At 48.7% G+C, this 17,371-nt stretch overlaps 1 protein-coding gene across 1 annotated transcript; it reads right to left on the bottom strand.

Moving 5' to 3' along the window:
- LOC110432696 (RNA polymerase II degradation factor 1-like) lies at positions 2,624-10,603 on the bottom strand. Its single transcript, XM_021453481.1, has 5 exons — positions 10,574-10,603; positions 10,069-10,496; positions 9,645-9,721; positions 8,944-9,564; positions 2,624-2,721 (listed from the first exon to the last, which is right to left on the bottom strand). Exons 1-5 carry the CDS (start codon positions 10,601-10,603, stop codon positions 2,624-2,626), a joined length of 1,254 nt encoding a protein of 417 aa, XP_021309156.1.

Genomic DNA, 17,371 nt, shown 5'->3' with positions numbered 1-17,371 from the left:
ATTGGTTCACCAAGTGCTAGCATAAAGGCCATTTGGGTGCCTAAGTCTCTTGTGACTAACCATGATGGACCCAACATAGCTTGGGTACCAAATTGTGCTTGATGAGTGTTGTAGGTACTTGAAGGTGATATGATGCTTCGGGGTGCTTGAGCAAGTTAACTGAAAATATTCACTCAAGCTATCAACCAATTCATATTGTTTCTTCGTATATGGTTGACCCGAAGATAAATTAATGAAATTATTTCAAACTTCATATTCACCTTGGTAACTAGTACCTATCCCTTGCTAGCTCGCCATTTGACTTGTGTAGTCTCTGGTAGTTCACAAGTATGTGTGTATTTGTGAATTATCAAGAGTGGCTAGAGCATTCCAAGTTAAATGAATCATTTGCCATATGATGCTTTTAATGGCTCTCTAGTAGAGCAAAATCTTATTTATGCTGTAGGTAATGAGGAATCATCTTATGAGGTAATCAAGAAAATTGCCACTGGTGATATGAGACCAAAGAAGTCCAAGTAACACTGATAAGGATATCCTCAAGCTGCTGCTGCACCTAATTCCGCTGACACCTCTCTGATGCGGTAGTGCCGCCCCTCAGAGCGGCAGTGCCGCCCCTATATAGATAGCAGCAGCTGACATCAGTCCAAGACATGGATGAAGCCTACAACATGATGATGAGCAAAGTGAAAAATTATGAGACCACCTCATCCATTATATCTCGAGAAGGGTGGTAACAACAATATCTCAAGTGCAATTATTTTAAACTAAACTCCTTTGTGTCTTGTGTAGTCACTTAGGATAAACGAAGCACTTGGAGATATTCATTGGTTGCTGGTCATGAAAGAAAAGTATGATTGGAATTGAATAGATCATCCACACCAAGCAACATAGATGACTTTAAGGAGTTTCCTCTGCGGACCTCAAACCAAGAATTTCAAGAAAGCTCAAGTAGAGGCACTTATTATTTACAGTTCAAGAACTCTCTACTTGATGGAATCTAGTCATATGGTAGATTGCCAAAATTCTCATTTTCATCTTAAGGGCATCTACATGCTGCAAAGGTTTGTAAGTATCTCTTGGCATATTTCAATTTGATTACACTATTATTGCCATGACCTAGACATAGAGTGAAAATCCCAAGTTCTTGAATGAATAAAAGTGTTATATGAGAAATTCAAATGCTTAGAGCACTTATCAAAAGGGAATTTACTCTATGACTAGAGTTGTGAGACTAACCATTTCTCTAAGTGATTCATGTAGTCTCACTAAATGAGAATGTGTTTCTCAAATGGAGTGTGCTGTTATATGAAGATCATTATTCCAAAACCATGTGATGTATTCTCTCTAGCTATTTTGGAATTGATTCATCTATGATCAGCCACTCACCATAATATGGCCTAAATCTGCTCTTTGGACTTAATTGACCAACCATGCACATTCACACTTTCATTTCCACTCAAAGGGTGTGCATGAGACATCAAGAGAGATTTAGTCCATATTGTGAGGTTTCTCTATTTAGTGACCCACTTGCCATCCACATATAAAGGGTAACTAAGTGAGAAACTAGTGCTTGTATTTCTAATACTCTCTTGAGCTTGAACTTGCATAGGAAATCAATAAGAGGTTATGATTGACTTAATTGAACAATTCACAAGCTTGAAGGTTACTCTTCACCTAAAGTAAGATATTGCTGCTAGAGGTCATATTGATCAAAAATCTGAATTTGAATGAAATCAAGTTTCAGGTTAAATTGGATGAGCTATATTAGAAGAATTCACAAGATGACAAGTACTGATCAGAGGACTGAATGGAAATTGCATCTTGTGAGTATTCTCAACCAATTCCACCTCAAGACTGGACAAGAAGCAAAGAAGAATTGTGAAATATCAAATCTGTCCAGAAATTTGAAAATCTAAATTGGCTGCCTTCAAGCATGGATTTGAAAGTCCAAACACTGATGAATTGACCTAAAACATTGTGAGCATGACACACATATCTAATACTTGTTGCTTTACAGTTTGCATGAAGATTGGTTAAGAAGAAAATCAGTTTTGAGTTGAATTCTGTCAGCTTCAGCATTGCAGATTCAGACCATAGCAGTTTTGGTAGAAAAATTCTTTGACTGATTAAATGGGATCCAAATGAGCTGAAATTTATACAGTAGTTAAAAGACTCATAGGTGAAGACCTCTACCAAATTTCGTGCATATTGGGCTAGTGGTCTGAGAGATATGAATTTTTCTCTGAGGATGACAGAATCTGAAAAACTGACTGTTTGGAATTAGATTGCAGTGTAACAACAAGATTCAGTTGGCTCTCAAGTTGGTCATGAAAGATTTATTAAAAATGAGCAGCATCAGTTTGGATAAAGGAGTTTCATTGGAAGAAGAGAACTCATACAAGGATCCAAACAAGTTGCAATCAGAATACAAGCAGTAGCAAATAATTGCAATTAGTTGTTAGAAGAATTCAAATGCAGTCTTTCAGAAACAGCAGCTAAGATCAGTTGAAACTTGATGAAACTAGTTGGCTTCAGCAGTGACAAGTAGCAAAAATGAGTTACAATCAGATGGTACTAGCTGAAATCAACTGGAAGCAACTGAAACTAGCTGAAACTAATTGGATTACAGCAGCTTGAAGGAGTTTGAAACCAGTTGGAATGCAGTGTAAACTTCTCCCTTGTCCTCATGGTATTGATATGCATGAGTGTACTCTGTGTACTCTGTATGCACATATTAAGGGGGAGTTTAGACTATATCTTGTGAGACTATTGGTTTCTTTCAAGTGTATGTTGTGCAGTCCCACACAATGAAAAAGGAAGATGGATGATTCCAATGGATTCTCTTAGTGCTTCACAACTATTCTAGGATCTTGTTTTTTATAAACCAGGTGTTCCCAGTTTAATCTCGAATGCCCCAATGCTTAGTGGAACTGAATTTGAATGAGTTGGAGAAAATAACTGAAGAATGAGCTTTCACGGCTATTTCTCCTCTCTAGAGCTCTCAAGTGTTCACGACTCATCTCATTGATTACCCAGGATCTTGTCAACAAAGAGTGGTAACTCCTAGTTCATAATTTACAAATTTCATGAATTTTACCTTTTGCTCTCTATGTGGGTTGCCTTAGGTAAAGAAAGAACTAGGAACATAATTTGTATCTTGGATGATCATAAGAGCTCTAATTCACCACATGTCATCAACTGAGAAATATATGTCTATCCAAATCATTGGAGTCTCATTTATGATGGTCATATCAATGAAAATTTGTGTGGTGATCTATCTACCTTGGTGGTGGTATGTTTCCTTGGCATAATTTGAATTATTGCAAATTTATGATGCCTTGACCAAGATATAGGATGAACTCCTCTTGACTCTTAAACCGACTCAAATGCACTTCACAAGTAATTCAAGTACTTGCTGCATATATTAAGGGGGAGTCTATTCTATGTCTTGTGTCTTTGAGACTAACCTTTTCTTCGAGTGAATTTGTGTAGTCTCTTGGTGAGAATGAGTTTCTCATGGGTATGCTACATTAACTCAATCCAAATGGGTAAAGTTATCTCTCATATTTACTTGGATTGCAATTTTACCACTTAAGTAGCTACTCTCCATAATATAGCTTAAATTCCCCTTATTTGGACTTAATTGACCAAAAGTGCATATGTTCTTGCCTTCCACACATATATGTATGCACTATCAAAAAGGGGGAATTTAGTCTATGTTATGAGGTTTTGCAATTAGTGACTTACATGCCTTCCACATACAAAAGGTCACTAGTTGTGAAACTCTAGCTTGTGCAATTTGATGCTATCTCTTGTATTGTGAGCATTACCTAGGTGACAATATGAGATATAAGCATTCATTCCAATTGGCATCAACTTTTGAAGATTCCTTCAATTGGTGTCAAAATTGTGAAGATCATATTTCAATTGGTATTGATGGATAATCTTTCAACCTGTCATATCAAGAAATATGTCTTCAATTGGTATCTCAAAATGACAACAAGAGTTGGCAATGGACTTTCAATTTAAATCAAGTACAAGCATGTGGTATCTCCTATGATCAAGAGAGATGGGCACAAATGAAGTCCTTTTGCATTTTGCCCAGCCCATCAAAGCACTAAATTCATACTATCATGATCACAGTGGAGATTATGAGGTTTAGAACAAAGGTATATCGCTCCATGAACTCTTGTATTACCTTTATGCATCTAGGACCTTACATGCTAATGTGTGCATGTGTATGCAATATTTGAGCCACACCATGAGTTTGTTCTTATGGTGACGATTAGAGAAAGATTTAGATATTTGGTTGATACCTCTGTGGTGATAAAGTGAGTTTGTCTCATGTTAAAACTATCATCTAAGTGAGGTATGAGCTAAATATGCTAACTTCTCAAGAATCTTGACTTAAGGTGTTGCATACTTGGTTTGGTAGAAAACTTAGGAGAGAAATCCTATATGCTAAACTTTTACCTACCTCTTGCCCTCATTTGTCTACCATTATTTCTTCCTTTCGGTTGAGAGATCCTTTTTGAAGATTAATGCCAAAGGGGGAGAAATATTGGGAGAGAGTGTAAGGGAGGAGAGATTGATATGTGGATTGAAAGGGGTAAAGGAGAGGCATATAAGATTTTTCAAATTTTGTGTGGTGTGTGCAAGGATAGTTTATGCTCTTGATAAGGACTTTTTATGTTAGTGTGAATTGTTCTTGCCCTGAGTGGTGGTTGCCTTTATTTCTGTGCTGTTCTGGCCCGGCAGGTGCGGTAGTGCCGCCCTCTGCTAGCCAGCAAACTTTGAGTGCATGACCTGCCATGAGCATCACATTTATCATGTTGACACCTTGCACCCCACGGATGCTAAGATATAGAAGAGTTCCCACACTTCATCTTGAATATGTGCATTTGGCATTTGAGGCCAAAACTTGAAATTCTATTCTATGCACATATTTAAGGGGAGCTCACTATATCATAGGATTCAAAATCTTAATGTTTATCAATCTCATGTAAGCTTTAATTGTGTTGTCATCAATCACCAAAAAGGGGGAGATTGAAAGTGCATCTAGCCCTTTGTGGGTTTTGGTGAATTGAATGACAACATGATTAAAGGTCTAATAAGTTTGCTAAGTGTTGAACAGGATATTGAGTCTATTGCATATACTTGTGGATTGTGTATGAACAAGTATATGCAAGGCTCAACAAGCAGGTAAACTTGATGATATGCCACATAGTGTTGAAATGAAGGCCAATTTGTGTATTGTTGTATTAGAGGATTATGGAAACAATCTAGCTCAAGCCAAAGACAACAATGCAAATGAAATCTATGGAAAGGCATCTATGTTGTGGGATATCATAACATCATGAGAAAGCAAGCATATTTGACAAATGGCAAAAGAGACATGAGTTGATGTTCTTGGATTGGTCTCTACAATGGCTTGCTTTTCATGAACAAGAAGAGTTTGATAAGAGTTTGATAGTGAACCAAGTTTGATCAAGCTAGAAGTATGAAGATAAAGATTGAAGTGAGTATTGAGTGTCAAGCCAAAATAGAGAGGATATAAGGAACTGTGAATTGGCTTGACCATATTGTTGTTGATCCATATATGTCTCTATGTGAGTCAAACTGAAGCTTGATTGATCTCAATATTTATATCTAGAAGATATTCAAGCAAGGATCACGATATTGAAGAAATGGTTATTCAATGGATGCTTAATATGATATGACGTGAGTATGGCTTGATAAGGTGAAGATAGCAAGGAAAGGGCTTTGAGGGACTAAGCGGAGGTGAAGGGATAAGCGACGGCTTAAGGACCGAGGTACCATGGCTAAGGTGAAGAAGAGAGTACTTGCATTGAGTCAAGGAACTAATCAAGCTATAAGGAGTCATATTGTGTTGAGAATCAAATCATTAGTAGAAGTGACTTGAAGCCATGGAGGTGAACTCATATGTGTTGAAATGGGTCAAGTCACATGCTCAAGGTATGTTTGCTCAAAGAAAGGAGACAAAGTTGATTGCAACCCTTTATGGAGTAATATTGAGATGAAATGGCATATGAAGACATTGAAGACTCAAGTGATCAAATTAGTTATATTCTCTTGTTCTTGAGTTTAGGTATGCCGTACTATTAAGGGGGATGCAAAACGAATGATAGACAAGTCTCAAGTGCTCAAACTAACTGAACCCAAGTGCTAACATGAGAGAAAACACTTAGCACTGCACCTGCACAAGTTGATCTTGGAGCTTGTTCTCTGCAGGGTTGGATAGCCCTTGAAACAAGCTTTCCGAAAAGTCCAAGATCACTGCAAACGGAGTTCGGAGTAAAAAGTTATGGCTTTTTCCGTAAGGTGACCTGTGCTGTTTTTACAAGGGCGGCAGTGCCGCACTTGATGGGCGGCAGTGCCGCCCCTGTACAGTCACAACGGCTAGTTTTCGAATCCTAACGGCTAGTTTGAGTGGGATGAGTATATATACCCATCCCACTGCTTCTGGTCGTGCTGCTGATGCTCCAGACCTTCCCAACCTTTGCAAAGCCTCTCCCCAACCCTCTCTTTGTGAGAGTATTGTGCTTAGTGCATAATTTAGTGTTGGGGCTGTGTGATTAAGTGTTAGAGAGCAGATTACAGCAATCCTAACCTTGAGCACTTGCTGGGCTTCGTCGATCTTCGTTGTGCATTTGTTACTCTTGGAGGTAAAGCCTCCTAGACGGCTAGGCGTCGCCCGGCGAGCTCCCGTGCTTGTGGTGAGCAGCGGGACAGTTTGTAAGACTCTCTTGCAGCTAGTGAAATCACCCCTCACCTCAAGAGTTCATTCTCTTGATTTGAGAACGAGGGCAAGGCAAGCCTTGGTGGCGAGCCAATCCTTTTGTGGATACCTCAACAACGTGGACTTAGGCAAGCCTTGGTGGCGAGCTGAACCACGGGATAAACACCGTGTCATATTGTGCTTGTTTTACATTCTTGCAAGTTCATATTGTTGTTGAGGTGCTTGTAAGGTTTGTGGTCAATCTACTTGGTGGTACTTGTGCTGCTGCTTATATCTGTTATTCAGTGACTAACATACTTGCAGGAAGCTGGGAAATTTACCTGATCTAAATTTCCTTGGTTGGATTTTGAATTGTACTAAGTTCCTCCTGCGCAGGCCGGCAGTGCCGCCCTCCAAGACCGGCAGTGCCGCCCTCTAATCTGATAGAGTTTTGAGTTGAAACTTTGCAGATTTGTCATTGGATACCTCTAGTACTTCTTCACCAAGTTTGAGCTCATTTGGACACTCGGTTGCAGGAAGGCAGTGCCGCCCTCAAAGGGAGGCAGTGCCACCCTGAGTGTTAATTTTAGTTTGAGCTAAATTTTTGCAGGCCTATTCACCACCCCTCTAGGCCTCCTCGACGACATCAAGGTCCTTTCAAGAGCGTCCCGCACTCGATCCCTCAGCGTCGCGCCTAAGTAGCACAGCTGATCGACCAGTGCGTCGCCTCGAGCTTCCTCCCTCGACTCATCCACGGGCTCGACCTCCCAAGAGGTCGAGAGATCGCTTATCGCCGTCCGCAGCCGACAGTTCAAAGCGACCTCCCCCTCGAGCTGGGCCTTGGCGGTGCGAGCCTCGACTTGGGCGGCAAGCAGCTCATCTTTAAGCCCTGCAAAAACCAACACGGAGAAATTAGATAACACTAAGCACACCTCAGAGAAGAAACTCGATAGTAGAAACATACCACGAATGCTTTCCTCCAGAGCCGTATTCATGCCAACCAAGTTAGTATTGGCCCTCTTGATCTCTTTATTGGAGCGCGCCAGCTCAGTGTTGGCGACGCGCAGATCCTCGATCACCTTGCCAGCCTGCGCGATGGCTCCATTTTTCTCCAGCAGCTCTCCCTTCAGACGGTTGACGTCGTCAGAGAGGCCGCGAGATCGAGTCCGCTCAGCCTCGAGATCTTCGAGGGCCTTCTTCTTGGCCTCCTCCGCGGCGCTCCGAGCGATCTCGCCATTCACGCATTCCACCTTCATCCTTTGGAAGGTTTCTCGGGCGGAGGCGAGTTCAGTCTGGAGGAGGCCCTTCTCCTTGTCTAGGTCAGCAGCCGCATTCTTGTAAGTCAAGGCCTCGTCCCGGGCCTTGGACGCAGCTTCCTCGACCGTCATAGCCCGTTCCCTCAGTAGCGCAGCCTCTTCCACCGCCTTCCTCGAGGCCTCTCGAGCCTCGGCCAGAGCAGCCTCCCTCTCCTTCTTCTCCTCCTCGAGCGCCAAGAGCTCCATATAGGCCTTGAGGAGCTTCTCCTGCGACTCCAGGAGTTTGTCCTTAAGGATGGGGAGTTGCTCCCAGCCGCCTCTCGTTGCGTGGATGAAGCTCGATTTGATGCGGGAGGTCTCTTTCAGGTCCTACGAGCCAGCGATTGGGTGGTTAGCACACAAAACCAAACGTTCTATAAGGATTAAGGACTGAAAAAACACTTACAAAGTAGTCCGGTCCGAGCCCGTTCTTAACAACGTCAGACAGGAGCCCCACCGTATGCTTCATCCACAGGCGAAGCCCCTCGACGTGCTCCCACTTCTCGGCCTCCTTCCGGTCGTCTAAGAAAATGTTTGGCTCGGACAGGTCGGTGGAAGCCCGGATGCGGATCCGGTCGGGGCACCAGTTCTCCATCTCCTGGTCAGCGCGCGCCTTGACACCTCAGATGAGCTCCTCGACAGTCTCGAGCGACCCCTCATGGCGCAGGAACAAGTCGACAAGGGAGGGGAACCGCCCGTCGTCGTCCACCGTCTTCCACGTCCCGGTCTCACTGCCGCCACCACCGCCTGACGTTCCAGCCACGTCCTCCTCAGCGGGAATGCGGTCCTCCCACGATCGACGCTCCCGGAGGAATTCCGGAGCAATCCCGTCCATGCCGTAGATCGTACCCTTGATCTTGGACTGAGGGTCGACCGGGGTGCGCATCATACAGGCGAGCGCCACCACACCGTCCGCCCGCCCCGGCTCAGCTGGGATCGAAGCGAGCGCCCCTGGACGGAGCCACGCAGGGGTCGGAGGACCGTAAACTGGTAGACTCTCCTCCCCGCTTCCAGGCTCTTGCGGCGCTGGTGGCACTGGTTGGGGCGGGCTGTGAGAGCGAGGCTTGAGCAGATCCTCTAACTGCTGGCCCCTCTGCTGCTGCTGCTCTTGGAGCTCCTGCAGCTCCTGCTGATGGTCCTGCTCCAGCAACTCCTCGAGCTGGGGACCCGCTGGCGGCTGCCCCTCCCCTCGTTCTTTCTGCTGCGGCTGTTGCTCCTCCTGCGGCTGTCGCCGCGTCTCCTGCTCACGCTCCTCTTCCTCCTTCTTCCTCCGCTCCTCGACAGAGTGGAGCCCGATGGGCCAAGGTGTTCGCTTCGCGATGGGAGAGGCCTCGACCTCCTCATCCATAGGGCGGGCGTCCCTCGGAGGCCCGTCGCCGCCAGACCCATCACTTATAATGATAGGATCTGCCTCGACCCCCGATCGAGGAGGCTCGGGGGCTCCCTCCAGCTCTGGGAGACGGGGCGCTTCAACCCGCATCGCCGCATTGGCGCCCTCGATGCCAGTCGACGGCCGAGGATCGGAGGAGCCTGCAAGCACTCGATAGCAAAAATCAGTCGCCATAAAAACTAACGCAAGGCTAACACGCCGTCAGGAATGAACCGCTAACCTGAATCCTTGGAGGCCGCTCCCACCTTGAGCCTTTTAGCCATCGAGGGCTGAGCCTGCTCGAGCGTCCGTTTCAACCTGAGAAAAAGGAACAGGCGTAAGCAAAGACGGGAAAAGTGCGGAGACATTGAAGGACAGGAATCATAACATCGAAACCTTACCCCACAGGGAGAACGGCCCGTCTGCCGGTACCTCGACCGGCGGGCCTCGAACCACCCCGCGTCAAGGCTCCAGGCCCTTCACGAACGGGCGCAGGCCTCGGCTCGGCATCTCCCGCCTGGTGAGTGCCAGGGCTAGCGCTCCTGTGGCTTGTTTCCCCCTTGTCGAAAGCCGCGGCACGGCCACGGGTCAACGGCCCCGTCGCCTGGGGCTTAGCCTGATCGCCCGCCTTTGGCACAGGGGCAGGCTGGGGGCACGGGACTGACCGACCCCGCACAGGCGCGGGAGGGGTATCAGCACGGGAGCGGTGAGGGGACGACTCCCTCTGTTGCTTCTCAAGAGACCCGCTTAGCCCCTCTTTTGGTGCTCCCGTCCACGGGGCGTCGGCGCCGGCTCGAGGCAGACCCTCGAGGATCCTGTCAAGACGGGACGCCATCCCCTCGAAGTCGTCACTGTTGTCGTCACCGTCGCTGCCATCGTCCTCATCAGGGGACTCTTCCTCAGGCTCCCCCCTCTGCCTGGATTTCGATCGGCGCGCCTCCAGTGCTTGGCGCTCGAGGTTCTTCTTCTTCTTCTCATTTTTCTTTTTCAAGTCCAATGCGGACTTCTGCTTCTCCGCAGACTCTCGCCGCTTGTTGCGATCGACCTCGCCCTCCTTCACTGGAGGCCTCGAGGATCGAACGTCGATCGGTCCCTGCGCAGACCAAGACAAGTCTTAAGAAAGATCGAAGAAAATCGAGAATCGAGGTCGTAAGTAGGAAAAAGACTTACAAGGTCAATTGATCCCGCGTCGGGCCTCATAGGGAAGCCGTTAACGTGTTCTGGCTGGAAGTCACCAGCGACGGCCGCCCTGACCCTGGCCGCGACCTCATCGTCCGCCGAAGCCTCGTTGGACATCCGGCACGCCTCGAGATCCCGGGACGAAACGCCGGGACCCATCTCGTCCATCCTCAGCGGTCGAGACATCAACGGGAGAACCCTCCGATGATGGAGGGCCGAGAGGACGAGAGCGGTGGTCAGGCCTTCCACGGGTAATTTCTTCAAGGCATCGAGGAGGGGGTCGAGCCACGACTGGTGGATTTGGACGACGCCGTACGTCCAGTTCTCCGGGTGCTCCGAGATCAAGCGGCCGTTGTAGACAGGAAGGAGGTCGTCATCGTTCCGTAAGTAGAACCACTGGGAGTCCCATCCAGCGTGGTTCGAGGTCAATCCCACCAGGATGTACTCACGCAGCCTCTCTGTCTTGCCAGTCTTCAACACCAGATTGAGGCACCCGGCCCGTACGGGTTTCCTCACGCCCGTGGTTCCAGTAGGGGTGTTGAAGAGCTCGCCCCGGTAGAGATGGAGCCACAGGTCCCAAAGGGGCATCATCCCCAAGTAGCCCTCACACACTACGGCAAAGACCGCCACGGCGGTGATGACATTTGGCGAGAAGTGCTGGAGCTCCACCCCGTAGTGGTGGCAGAGCGCCCGCATGAAGCGGCTCGGAGGAGAGCCCAGGCCATGGCGGTGGTATTTGGCGAAAGAGACCACGTAGCCCTTGGGTGGCCTGGGCTCCCGGTGGTCTGCCGCCGGCGCGATCCACTCCGGCCGCGACGACGATGTGCGGGGGTGGAGGAGTCCCTCCCTCTCAAGCTCCAACAGCCGGCGCTCTGTCATCGACGACGGGCGCCAGTCATCGGCGGCGATGAGCCCCACAGGCATCTTCAGGTGGGGGAAGGGCGACTTCACTGGTGCTCGAGGGTGCGCGCGCGTGAGATGGCAAGGGAGCAGAGGCAAGAATAGAGGCAGAAGGCGGAAGGGAAAACGACAGCAAGGCCATGGGATATTTATAGCTGGAAACCCACCAACGGACAGATCCGATAAACATGGTAACTCCCCCCATAAATGCGCCGCCTAACAGTCTTCTTTCCTCCTCATAGACGGGACACTATGAATTATGCGCCGATACAGTGTCGCAACGGCTCCCGCCTGAAAAGACGCGCCCAACGGGCAGAAAGGCGAACCGCCACGGCCTTTTCCTTCCCTTGTAAGCCAAGGTACGTACCGATGAAAGTCTCGAGAGGTTGCAGGCTGACCCGCCGAAAGGGTTCGATAGTCGATCTCGAGCACCAGAGTCAGGGATGCCCGGCGAGTGGTCGAAAATCGAGGCCCGCCTCGAGAACTCACTGGGGATATCCAAGGTAGGGTTGAGACGGTCGAGAGGAATCCCCCCGAAGTGAGGCGTCAAGCCACTGGACTCTATCGAACGAGACCAGCATCCCCGACCACGTCGACTCCGCTTTATGAGAACGCCCCCGGGCTGCAGCTGAACCCCTCAAAAGGGGCACAGGTTCTCACTTGGATCACCCGCTAGGAGCTCAATCTAGGGTAGATGACGCTCGCTCTATCGAGAGTACGTCGAGACCCCTGCGCAAAATGAATCAATCAGAACCTTCCACGATGGATATCAAGGGCTTTTCCACAAATTAGGCATTATAGTCCTCGAAGGAGTCAAAAACTCCTCCAAGGACTCGGGGGCTACCCCCGCGGGGTCGCTCGCGCGCCCCCACGGAAACTCAACCGCAAAATATAGCCTCCACTCGAGCGCCAGCGCTCAAATGGAGACTCGGGGGCTACTATCGAGGATATCAGTAAGGGGTACCCTAACTGATGTACATGACGAGATTGCCCATTTCTCAGGTTTACATTATTGCAATGGCACGTTTCCAGAACATTAGTGGTCCTACAGCCGGCAGTGGTGGCACTCCAGGTGGCGATGGGGGAGATGACCAGCCTCGTCGTCTGACAGCCGTAGAGAAGGGCAAAGGCAAGAAGCTGGCTACCAAGAAGAGGAAGGCCAATGACAGAGAGGCCGAGGTAGCCGAGGCAGTGGAAGCAGCAGTTGAGGCGGCAGAGAGGGGTGGTCGCTCAGGTGCACTGAGGATTGGGTCGAACCTCATGCCAGCTCAGAGGCGTGCAGTCCTACAGGTTGAGGCACAACAAGGGACTCCACCTAGCACTATCATGCTAGGGGGTCAATGTGTCCGGATCAACATCACTGAGCCAGAACAGGAGGAGCCAGAGACTAAGACAGAGGCTGAGGCCCAGGCAGAGGGCCCGATAGAGGTTCAGCAGGAGGAGCATCCCCTTCGGAGGTTGACTCGCGCTCGTACATAGGCCGCCTCTAGAACTGGTACGGGTCAGTCCACCACGTCTGCTCGCTCCACCCCAGCACGTGGCACTCCAGCTCCATGTGCAGCTCCTGCCAGGATACATAAGGATTATACCCAGGCCCCCACTCGTGAGATCCAGGAGTTGAGGTTTGCTCCTTTCCCCACCTAGTTTCCAGCAGCCCGGGATTAGAGGGCTCATGCGAGATTCTACACAGTGGTTCAGGTGGACATGTACCAGGCATTTGTCCATTCTGAGACTCAGTTCAGGGAGCACAGGGTGCTAGACCTTGAGGTGCTAGGGAACGTGGTAGGTGTGGATATGAGACATTACTTCACATACCTATCAGATTTCCCAGGTCTACTCGCTTTGCCAGGCACCTACGTCAAGGAGTGGGTCAGGGAGTTCTATGCTTCAGTTTGGATAGCTCCTGACCACAGCTACATTCACTATGCACTGGCAGGCATAGATTATAGAGTGATAGCTCAGAGGGCCAGAGAGGTCTTTGGACTGAATGCTTATGCCACCAGGATTCATCAGTTGTGCTATGGAAACTTTGAGTCCCCTCGACGACCACACGACGGTGCACTTCCCCCTACTGACTTTGTTGCGCCGTGTTTTTGTCAACCTTTTGGTGAGAGCTCCAGCAGGACAGTGGGCGATCTGACACGCCCAGCTAGGATCCTCGACTTTGTGATGAGGAAGACACTTCTCCCCAGGCCAGGCTACAGAGATGGTTTCACTAGGATTCAACAGTGGCTCATAGCTCACCTTATCGCTCAGAGGCTATTTCACTTGTGGGACTTGATAGTGTCAGAGATAGAGGACACAGTTGCAGAGGGCTTCAGGGGTCGCCGTCAGGTGCCGTATGCACACGGGATCACTTTGCTTATTCTCTGTGCTAGGCCTGAGCCTCTTCTAGCTCACCTCCAGAGAGAGTTGACAGACGCTGACACCATGTTTCCACACTATGACCCCCGACAGATGCTGAGAGCACACCACGACCTTAGAGCTCCACCTCCTCCTCCAGCACCATGTGGTCGGGTGTCACCACCTTCACCTAGGGCTACCCACAGTTCAGGGGTAGTCCTAGAGACAGAGTAGGAGCAGGACATAGCTATTGGGATAGTAGCAGATGCTGAGGCCGAGGAGGACTTTGAGTTTGCTTCAAATAGTTCATGATTATCGTCTGCCTATACCAGATCTTCCTCCGAGGCAGCATGACTACGAGGCATGAGGTTCCTCCAGTGCCACAGACCCAGCCCTGCTTGCGATACTTGAGGGAATGAGGACAGATCAGCGGAGGGTAGCTGAGGAGCAGGCTAGGAGGTACAGAGACTAGGTTGCTATCAATGCAGCCATGTAGGCCAGGTAGGACGAGCTTCAGAGACAGCTTCTGACCTTCTAGGAGCAGCAGCTGGTTTACCAGGCCCAGCAGACTGCCATGATGACCACTCTTATAGCCGCATCAGGGATTCAGCTACCACAGATACAGCTTCCAGGCACCTCTTTAGTCAGGCCTCCGACTCTAGGGTCACAGCCCAGTGGGTTTCAGAGTCAGTCCTAGCCGCCGCTTCAGCTCCCTGCTCAGAGTCAGCCGTTCTCGACTCCACAGCACCAGGTTTCTCAGGGTGCTATTTCCTCTAGTTTTGAGCAGGTGCCCCAGTTTACCCCGCTGCACTCAGGCTTTACACCGCAGTCAGCTACAGCTTCACAGCTTGTGTTGGATTCGTCGACAGGGCAGCACATCTCCTTCTCGTACAGTGCTCTGACTGGTGACCCTACACCTTCTCCATTGCAGGCTCCTGCAGCTTTTACGCTCCCAGTCACCACTATAGAGCGCCTGTCATCGTTAGTGGCCTCCTCCGAGCAGCTAGCACTATCTTCTACAGTGCCATAGACGTTAGCTACAGGTACAGAGTCTGTGCCACCTTCTTTAGTAGGACTTGAGCCACCAGCACAGACAGTGACAGCTACTGAGCCCACCGAGCAGACCCAGACCGCTTCTCCAGCTCCTGTAGTTTTTGAGGGTCACTCTACCTCCTCCGAGTCTACGACCGATGGTTCCGATGATGCAACTCAGTTCCAGGCCGTGCTTCGCGACTCCACTGCTCCACCTCCACCTCCTTCGTCTTAGGTTATTGGTGCTTGATACCAAAGGGGGAGAGAGTTGAGAGTATGATAGAGATAGGGGGAGCTAGCTAGTGAGTGAGTGGGCTTTGATTATTTTGTGTGCTACTACATGTATCATGTTACCTTTATGCATATTTGTGTGAGACTTTCTAGTTTGTGAGATATGACTTGTGCTTCGATATGATATCTTTATGTCATGTGTTTTGGCTCATATTACTTTGCTTTCGTGTTTTTACTCCGATGTACTATGAGCCAAATGATATTATATCTTGTTGTATACATCTCACATATTTGGATGTAGGATGGTAGACTTGGTCGATATAAGCATGTCTAATCCTTTTTGTGTTCTTATTGTCTCATGCTTATAGAAACCAAGTCATTTAAAAACCTCATTTCTTTCATACTCGAGGTCATTGTCATCAATCACCAAAAAGGGGGAGATTGAAAGAGCATCTAGGCCCCTAATGAGTTTCGGTGATTAATGACAATGTTGATTACTGTGACTAATGTGTGTTTTGTAGAGGCAAAGTCATTAGTGTTAGGTCATGGTAATAGGTACTCAATGAACAGGGACGTACATGCCTACTTAATAGTGGAAATCATTTCGGTTTTCAAAGGATGGTTGGACATCGTCAAGACTAGACTAGGTCTAAGTGCCATATGGTGAAGAAGAGCACTTAGAGTAGTTTAGGACTTTGTTTTCCTTTGACCGTACTATTAAGAGGGGCTTTGATCTAGTAGCTTGACTTAGGCAAGGCTTTAGGTTTAGGTGTGGTGCACACTTAGTAAACCTAGCACTAGGTAGCTCAGAGATAGTCCTTAGATCGAGAGGAACAAACTTTGTTTTGGAAAGGTTGCGTTTTGATGAAGTTTGGGTGCCTAAGCAAGCACCGGACGCTTTGTCAGTGCGTCCGGTGAGGTCGTTTTGAGTGAGAGTGCCTGAGTCCCTAGGGTTAGGCACCAGACGCTAGTACCGGACGCATCGGGTAGCGTCCGGTCCTAAACCCAGGGAGGTTAAAAGGTGACAAGGTCACCGGATGCTAGCACCGGACGCACTGGGTAGCGTCCGGTCCTAAACTCAGGGACAGTGTAAAGTTCACCCTCACACCGGATGGTGTCACCGGACGCTGGGAAGTAGCGTCCAGTGCTCTGTCAGAGCGAAGTACAGTTAGTCGTTGAGTGTCACCGGACGCTCGGTGCAGAGTGTCCGGTGCAACATCAACAGCGTCCGGTGACCCCGTTTTCAGTGTAAATGGTTGGCCGACCCTTGGACTTAATGGGGTGTGTTTATACTCCACCTCGTCCATGGGAGCTCTCTTGCCCATTTGATCAGTTGAGAATCACCTTGTGGTGCAAGAGAGAAGCAAGAGCCTAGAGAGGATTGAGATTTGAGAGATTTCTTGTGAGAATCCTTCTCTAGTGGAATTCCAAGAGTCAAGTGTGCATCGACCACTCTCTAGTGCCTTGATTGGGTCAAGTGAGAGTTCTTTGCTTGTTACTCTTGGTGATCGCCATCACCTAGATGGTTCGGTGGTGATTGGAGGCACGAAAACCACCCGGAGTTCTTGTGGGTGGCTCATGTCAAGCTTGTGAGCGGTTTTGGGCGATTTCCCGCGACGGAGTGTCGAAGAATCAGCCCGTAGAGAGAACTTGGTCCTTGCGCAGACCAAAGGGAGCAAGACCCTTGCGCGGGTGCTCCAACAAGGACTAGTGGAGAGTGGCGACTCTCTGATACCTCGGCAAAACATCGCCGAGCACTTTCTTACCCTCCTCTTTTACTTTCTAGCATTTACTTTGTGCAATTACTTTGAGCTTTTACATTCCTAGAATTGCCTTGCTAGAATAGGATTGGAACTAGGTTGCAAAACTTTTATTCGGTAGCTCTCTAGTCACATTAGGCACAAGGGGTTGAATTGGAGCTTATAGGTTGCTTAAATTTTTAGAGAAGCCCAATTCACCCCCCCTCTTGGGCATCTTGATCCTTTCACATTGGGTGACCGCGGCGGCGCCATAAGTAAACCTCGCTGGTGTTCATGGATTGAGCGCTATGGCGCACCAAACTCAAAACCGAGGGCATGGAGAGCAAGAGGGGACCAACGCGAACTCACCTAGGGCACAAAACGAAGCCGAGGAGGGCTCGAAGATGATCAGCCACGTGATCTGGTGGACAACGGAGCCCTACACAAGTTCGGCGGTGTTTAGAGCAAACCAGAGATCAGGGAAAACTGGGAAAAGAGTACCTACGGCTTCATGATCACGTTGCAGGGCTCAGCAAGCGGTCTT

Source organism: Sorghum bicolor, chromosome 2 (genome assembly GCF_000003195.3).
Source record: "Sorghum bicolor cultivar BTx623 chromosome 2, Sorghum_bicolor_NCBIv3, whole genome shotgun sequence".
Taxonomy (NCBI): Eukaryota; Viridiplantae; Streptophyta; class Magnoliopsida; order Poales; family Poaceae; genus Sorghum; species Sorghum bicolor.
The sequence above is the reverse complement of the archived record's forward strand: the minus strand, read 5'-3'. Positions and strand labels throughout refer to the sequence as shown.

What these genes read in the sequence shown, in the direction of transcription:
- LOC110432696 (XM_021453481.1), bottom strand. Translation starts at nt 10,603, where the DNA reads ATGAGGCCCGACGCGGGATCAATTGACCTT. An exon ending in CCCGCGCCTGTGCGGGGTCG is followed by an intron (nt 9,722 to 10,068) that starts GTCAGTCCCGTG and finishes CCTTTTTCTCAG; the next exon opens with GTTGAAACGGACGCTCGAGC. An exon ending in TGAGCCGGGGCGGGCGGACG is followed by an intron (nt 2,722 to 8,943) that starts GTGTGGTGGCGC and finishes ATGTGCATACAG; the next exon opens with AGTACACAGAGTACACTCAT.